The 7,843-nt window shown below is 46.7% G+C and overlaps 1 protein-coding gene across 1 annotated transcript; it reads left to right on the forward strand.

Moving 5' to 3' along the window:
- Positions 1-3,350: 3,350 nt before the first annotated feature.
- Positions 3,351-5,304, forward strand: LOC123122026 (60S ribosomal protein L32-1). Its single transcript, XM_044542147.1, has 4 exons — positions 3,351-3,462; positions 3,547-3,636; positions 4,719-4,900; positions 5,024-5,304. Exons 2-4 carry the CDS (start codon positions 3,547-3,549, stop codon positions 5,151-5,153), a joined length of 402 nt encoding a protein of 133 aa, XP_044398082.1. The 5' UTR covers positions 3,351-3,462; the 3' UTR covers positions 5,154-5,304.
- The last annotated feature ends 2,539 nt before the right edge of the window (positions 5,305-7,843 follow it).

Below are 7,843 nucleotides of genomic sequence, written 5' to 3' on the forward strand. Positions count from 1 at the left end.
ATCGGTATGTTACTTGCCCGAGATTCAATCGTCGGTATCTCAATACCCAGTTCAATCTCGTTACCGGCAAATCTCTTTACTCGTTCTGTAATGCATCATCCCGCAACTAACTCATTTGTCACATTGCTTGCAAGGCTTATAGTGATGTGCATTACCGAGAGGGCCCAGAGATACCTCTCCGACAATCGGAGTGACAAATCATAATCTCAAAATACGCCAACTCAACAAGTACCTTCGGAGACACCTGTAGAGCACCTTTATAATCACCCAGTTACGTTGTGATGTTTGGTAGCACACAAAGTGTTCCTCCGGTAAACGGGAGTTGCATAATCTCATAGTCATAGGAACATGTATAAGTCATGAAGAAAGCAATAGCAGAATACTAAACGATCGTGTGCTAAGCTAACGGAATGGGTCAACTCAATCACATCATTCTCCTAATGATGTGATCCCGTTGATCAAATGACAACTCATGTCTATGGCTAGGAAACATAACCATCTTTGATCAACGAGCTAGTCAAGTAGAGGCATACTAGTGACACTCTGTTTGTCTATGTATTCACACATGTATCATGTTTCCGGTTAATACAATTCTAGCATGAATAATAAACATTTATCATGATATAAGGAAATAAATAATAACTTTATTATTGCCTCTAGGGCATATTTCCTTCATGTCTATGTACCCTCGTAGACTGAAAGCGGAAGCGTTTGTTAACGCGGTTGATGTAGTCGAACTTCTTCTCGTTCCGACTGATCAAGCACCAAGCGTACGGCACCTCCGAGTTCTGCACACGTTCAGCTCGATGACGTCCCTCAGACTCTTGATCCAGCAAAGTATCGAGGGAGAGTTCCGTCAGCACGACGGCATGGTGACGGTGATGGTGAAGTGATCTGCGCAGGGCTTCGCCTAAGCATTACGTGAATATGACCGGAGGCGTAAACTGTGAAGAGGGGCGCCGCACACGGCTAACAATGTTTGTTGTGTGTTCTAGGCGCCCCTCCCCACATATATATAGGTGGGAGGGGGAGGAGGACAGCCATGGGGTGCCCCAAGTAGGAGGAATCCTACTTGGGGGCCTTGTCCAATCCCCCCTACCATCTTTTCCGGAGAGGGAAGGAAAGGGGAGAGAGGAGGGAAGGAAGGGGGAGGCCGAATTGCCTCCCTTCCTTCTCTCTTCCCCTTTTTCCTTCCCCTTCCTATTCGGCCAGCAAGGGGGGTGTAGCAGCCCATGCTGGCTGCTATGTTTCCCCTCTTGCCCAATAGGCCCATATAGTTTGCCGGGGGTAGCCCGAAACCTCTTCCGGTTACCCGGTTCCCCCGGAACACTTCCGGTGTCCAAATACTATCGTCCTATATATGAATCTTTACCTCTCGACAATTTTGAGACTCCTCGTCATGTCCGTGATCTCATCCGGGACTCTGAACAACATTCAGTCACCAAATCACATAACTCATATAATACAAAATCGTCATCAAACGTTAAGCGTGCGGACCCCACGGGTTTCGAGGACTATGTAGACATGACCGAGACACCTCTTCGGTCAATAACCAACAACGGAACCTGGATGCTCATATTGGTTCTCACATATTCTACGAAGATCTTTATCGGTCGTACCGTAATGACAACATACGTTATTCCCTTTGTCATCGGTATGTTACTTGCCCGAGATTCAATCGTCGGTATCTTCATACCTAGTTCAATCTCGTTACCGGCAAGTCTCTTTGCTCATTCCGTAATACATCATCCCGCAACTAACTCATTAGTCACATTGCTTGCAAGGCTTATTATGGTGTGCATTACCGAGAGGGCCCAGAGACACCTCTCCGACACTCGGAGTGACAAATCCTAATCTCGATCTATGCCAACCCAACAAACACCTTCAGAGATACCTGTAGAGCATCTTTATAATCACCCAGTTACGTTGTGACGTTTGATAGCACACAAGGTATTCCTGCGGTGTCCGAGAGTTGTATAATCTCATAGTCAAAGGAATATGTATATGCCATGAAGAAAGCAATAGCAATAAAACTTAACGATCATTATGCTAAGCTAACGGATGGGTCTTGTCCATCACGTCATTCTCCTAATGATGTGATCCCATTCATCAAATTACAACACACGTCTATGGTTAGGAAATGTAACAATCTTTGATTAATGAGCTAGTCTATTAGAGGCTTACTAGAGACACGATGTTTTGTCTATGTATTCACACATGTATCAAGTTTCCGGTTAATACAATTCTAGCATGAATAATAAACATTTATCATGATATAAGGAAATATAAAATAACAACTTTATTATTGCCTCTAGGGCATATTTCCTTCATTTTTGCCTTTTTGAATCACCTATTCTCTCACTTATATGCACAAATAGGTTGATCTTCCTTGTCCAATACAAAAACATTCCACTTGGCATACTCTTTGGTTCTTGATTGTGGCGAATTTTATCGACAAGAGTTTTGATGCATTAAATCTGGATAATAATACAAACAAATATCTGTCCAGAATTTGAGTTGTTGTGTACAATTTCAAGATTCTTTTCATGGCAAGCTATCCTCACTGTCCTTTTTTCAACATTCGATATTTTCAAATAAGACATGTGCAAGCACCAAAGTTGGAAAACATGTTTTATTCTTCTTGCTCATGTCCTATTCAGGAAGATGAGATGACGACGGCTTCTTGAAGATGGAATAAGGTTCTCCCCGCCTAGCCCCGTCCCGATGGTGCGTCTAGCTTCGTCGGAGGGCGTGTGGAGGTGTATCTCCAACGGATCTCATGGGATTTAGTCGGTAGTTGTCTTCGGTGGATCTGCTCGGATCCAGTCTTTGTTCACGAGTGCTCAGGTTGGATCCTTTCGATCTAAACTTCTCTTCATCGGCAGCGGTTGCTGTTCTGGTGTATTGGTCCTATGGGGCCTTAGCACGATGATTTCTCGACCTCTACTACAACAAGCTGTGCCCGGCTCCGGAGAGGGAGGGGCGATGACGGCGGCGCGCCTTCGGCTCGCTTCAGTGCTTGTAGTCGTCACTAGGTGGTCTACGAATCTGGATGTAATTTTTATTATTTCTGGTGTTTTTACTGTCATTATTGAAGATGAATAGATTGAAAAAAATTCGCAAAAAAATACACCATCATCATGTTATGCGCTTTTTTCTCCATTTTTTCCTGTTTAATAATGCACTGTCTTTGAGAAATCGATGAGAAATAAAAGTCTCGCAGCCGGGCCCAAGAGACAACCCTCCGTCTCGCAACCGGGCTTATCCGAGAGCCTAAGCGGGTCACTGGGCCGAGATCGCGGCGGTCCATCGCGCCGATCCCATCCCACCTCCTAGGGTTTCTCCTCGCCCGCAGTGAGATAAGACCCCCTCACACCCCCGCCCGAACGGCTTCTCCCTCCCCCCCTACGCCGCCGCCGCCGCCGCCCGCCCGCCCGCCCGCTCCGCCGCAGTTCTCCCAAGGTACTGCCAACTCACTTCCGCGCAGATGAGCACGTTCTCGGTTCCGGATCTTCTCACCTCGAGTTTCCTCTGTTCGCTGTGCAGATGGCGGTGCCTCTGCTGAAGAAGGCGATCGTGAAGAAGAGGGTGAAGCACTTCAAGAGGGCGCACAGCGACCGCTACATCGGCCTCAAGGTACCTAGCTCGCTCGCTCTCGCTTCTCTTCCAGAACCGCGCCATTTTTCTAGATGGATTACCCTTGGCTTTGTTCATGTGGGTCTCGGGCGGCTGTCCCGGCCTCCTCTGCTTGCGCTAGATGCGTGGATCTGGTTAATCTACTACTGGCGTCTGAGGAATCGTGGCTACAAAATTGGGCCTGGGGGTGGGTGTTTAGTGAGCACAGTAGGGGACGGTTTTGTTGTTCGATGAACTGTAGTATTGCATTGTGGATTCAATGTCTTATCATTGCTGTAGACACTACTGATTCGTATGGTACGCCTGTGATGCTAGAAATTTCCTTTCAAGATGTGTTTATGTTCTTGAGAGCTCGTTGTGGAAAACCCCCCTTGTTGTATGGAATCCACTAAGAAAAATTCAAAATGTTTTGAGATCCCACTGCACACTGGTTGAGCCTAGACATACCACGCCGTGACGCCAGGCACATGTGACCGGTGATGTGCACGCATGGAAGAATGGGTGCTAGCGCCGGAAGCAAGGCAAAATCATGGGCGTTAGACTTAAGACTTGATGCTGTGGCGGCGGAAGGACTATGCAACTTTGTTCTAAATGTTGGGTGTAGCCTTGTGAGTCTGGTCTGGTTATGCATACCTGTTGCATTTAGCATGATGTAAATTAAAATACCATGAAAGCTTGTTAGTTCATCAGTTTCTTCAAGTGTCTTGGACTTTTATCCTGGTGTGCACAGCACTCCTGCGATGTTTCTGGAAAACAAAGTCTGATATCCTCGAATTTGGACGACTCATTTAGCTGAAACTAGTTTCTGCATCATATGCTATCTAGCTGTTGGTGTTATTCAGTTATTCCTTCATAATGTTTTGTATGCTTATGTAATAAATAGTCGCCGTAAAGGATTCAGTATATCGACTGTATTAACAACACATATGTTTTCTGTTTTGTTGTTAATAGTTTCATCATCTTATAATACAGTGAATGCTTGGAGACTGGATATGCCCTCTTTGTTTTTTTTTCCTTTCTGTAGTTGCTGAAATTGCTATCTATTGTGTTAACTAATTCACCTGTTCTGCTCTTATTTATAGCAAAGCTGGCGTAGGCCAAAGGGTATCGACTCCCGCGTCAGGCGGAAGTTCAAGGGATGCACCTTGATGCCCAACATCGGGTATGGTTCAGACAAGAAGACCAGGCACTACCTGCCCAACAAGTTCAAGAAGTTTGTTGTCCACAATGTCTCTGAGCTGGAGCTGCTTATGATGCACAACAGGTATGCATTTCAAAACTACTCACCAAGCTTGATTGCTTATGAGGAGAGCTGCAGTTATCATCTTCCATGTTCCGTGCTTGATCTTGCAGCGTTTGCTAATGACTGTCATCTTTCTCTGAACAGGACCTACTGTGCTGAGATCGCACACAACGTGTCCACACAGAAGCGCAAGGCGATCGTTGAGCGTGCTGCGCAGCTCGACGTCGTGGTCACCAACAAGCTTGCCAGGCTCCGCAGCCAGGAGGACGAGTAAAGCATTATCTAGTCAACTAGTCTTGGTTGCTACCTTTGTAGTAGACATTACATCCCTGTTTGAGAAGAAAAATACTGCCATTTTGCAAGATTTCATGTATGGACCGCCTTTTTGGTGTGAGCAATGGTGAAATGTACTATCTGGTTTTGTCGGTCGCACGTGTTGAATTACGCAAACGTCTTGAAGTATGCACTTGAAATTTGAGTAGAGACCTGTGTGTTGGTTTTCGCTTGTGCCTCATAACGTTTTGGTTGATGCATTTGCTGTTATTGTTCCTTGAATGTTTTGTGGTGCTGTTGCTATTTCTTCTTACCAGAAAGAAGTTTGGGAATGGCTACACTTCAGTTGCCTGATTTTCAAATTTGGGTCAGTCGATCGTACCGTTGGATGCACATCGAATGGTGGGCAGCCATCTTCTTCCCCAGGCCGCCGCATGGGACGCCAGCTTAACCTCTAGCGACCACCACCCGCGGCCTGCATCGCTGCCCCGCCCTCCTTGGAACCGCACCCCACCGCTGCCTCCAGCCGTCCCTCTAGCCCCGCCCGTGTCTTCTTTTTTTCTCTAGCGAAGCCCCACCACCGCCCCCACCCTAGGGAACTCTCAAAATAGGCTGGCACCAAATTTGAAAGTCAGGCGACTGACATTTAGCTAATGTGAAGAAGTTTCAGAGAATTTGCTGTCGGTATTTCTTCTTGCCTGAAAGAAGTTTCAGATCAATTACCTTGCAACCAGAGTATCATATGAGTTCTGATTATATCTGTACTAATGTTTGAATCGATGCACTGGTCTGGAATATGGTGCACTGGCACTTGTCAGTTTTGGTTATCCAGCTATACTCATTCAGTTCATCCAAGTAAAAGCCATTGCCGGACGACAGCGATTTGCGCGAGAAATTCGACCCCGGCTCGACAGATTCACATGGGCAAGATAAGATGAAGCCCGGCCGCCGCGCCGGATCACTCGACATGGAGCAGTCAGTCGCTTCCACCACTGATCGGCGCTCACTCGTGGACCTGATCGTCCGCCTCTGGATAACGGGGGGCAAAAGGCAGCGTCCTGGAAGCCATGGACTGATTTTTCCTTCACCTTCTCGTTGGTAGGAATTGTCGAGTTACTGTCCGGGATCGCCGCGACGGCGACGGCCCGCTGAAGCCGCATCTGAATCATTGGATTCGTAATCATCACTCTCTATTTATCCCCTTCGACGCCTTCCCCGTTGATGGGTACACATGGATCGTGACCTGATGCGATTTGCCGGTTTCATGCACGCCTGTTTGAGATGAATTCAGAAACTTTGGCGCGAGAGCAATTCTCTACCGACGCTCGGCAGAAAGAAATACTCCCTCCGTAAAGAAATATAAGAACGTTTAGATCACTAGAGTAGTGATCTAAATGCTCTTATATTTGTTTACAGAGGGAGCACTACGGTATGAGCTCACCTGATGTCTTGATTCTGTACTTCATTGCTGTGAGCATGGTTTCCTTCTAAGCTCTCTGACGGCAGACTCCATGTCCACTGTTTAACGAAAGAAAGCTGCTGCTTCCTGTGAAGAAAAGAGAAAGAAATTGCTCACCCCGATTCCTTTGAAATTACTACAGTATGTCATGGGCAACTGTGTACAAGAATTTGGAGGGAAAGAAACACTTTTGAAATAATGATATTATCAAACCATCTAATACAGTGCTCCATACTGAAAACAAGAAGTGCGGCACAAACACCCCGCGTGGGTCGATACAAAAAAAGGCTTGACACGCCACCAAACAAAAGAGCCAATCGCGAAACACGTGATGTTATATATTGTTTTCTTCTCTTTATATCCATAATTATTCCTAGTATGTTTTTGCATGCGAATTCCTTGTTCTTGTGGCCTATGTGCTTATGTAGTAGCATTTCCGTTGCGTATCAACCGAGACCTACTATATGTTTAGAAAATCTCTTGTTCCAAAAGAGGCCTATTTCCCTCCCCTTTTCCGGCCGGACCGCTCACATTTCGGGGCAACATCTGAGCTATCAGCCTTATCGTAGCATGCATCCGTTCTTGATGCCATCATAACTGTTTGAATTGAGATATATAGGGCCTTCCCTGATTGAGTGATTGAGAGCTCGACGACGACGACGACATCGATGACAGACGCACCGGTGTTCGTCCGTCGGGCACGTCGCGCGACTCCTCTCCATGGAACGAGCAGCACTGGCCAGTGGGAGAGAAGGAGAGGGACTTGTATTATGAAATTTTGGTGCCCGTCAGCGGGGTGAACATGTGACACGAGAGGAGGAGCGCAAGAGGAGGCCGGCTGTACCATTTGGCCATCATTGTGTAGCCCCTCAAGCCACCGGGCATTCAATTTTTAAGGCCGGCGGATATATATTGCAGGGGGTCGGCGAGTTCGGCGGGCGACGGCGATCGAAGAGCCGTGACGTCTCGGTGATTCGTATCGAATGTATGGGAGGAGTAAACTCTACTATAGCTTGCTGGTTTCAGTTAATAGACAACAGTTGAGCAGTGCCTTGCTCCGGGGTCCAAATTCATGTCGTTTTTCAACGTCGACATGGGTTACAGAAGTACTCCCTCGGCCCCAAAATATGTTGCTGACTTAATACAACTTTGCACTAAAGTTGTACTGAACGGGCGACACTTATCTTGGGACGGAGGGAGTATGTGTTTTGATCATTCAGTTTCATGCTAAT

The sequence above is a fragment of the Triticum aestivum genome, chromosome 5D, assembly GCF_018294505.1.
Source record: "Triticum aestivum cultivar Chinese Spring chromosome 5D, IWGSC CS RefSeq v2.1, whole genome shotgun sequence".
In the NCBI taxonomy this organism is placed as follows: Eukaryota; Viridiplantae; Streptophyta; class Magnoliopsida; order Poales; family Poaceae; genus Triticum; species Triticum aestivum.

Coding starts and splice junctions, on each gene's coding strand:
- LOC123122026 (XM_044542147.1), top strand. CDS start 3,547: ATGGCGGTGCCTCTGCTGAAGAAGGCGATCGTGAAGAAGAGGGTGAAG. Junction 3,637..4,718: donor ACCGCTACATCGGCCTCAAG/GTACCTAGCTCG, acceptor TCTTATTTATAG/CAAAGCTGGCGTAGGCCAAA. Junction 4,901..5,023: donor CTGCTTATGATGCACAACAG/GTATGCATTTCA, acceptor TTCTCTGAACAG/GACCTACTGTGCTGAGATCG.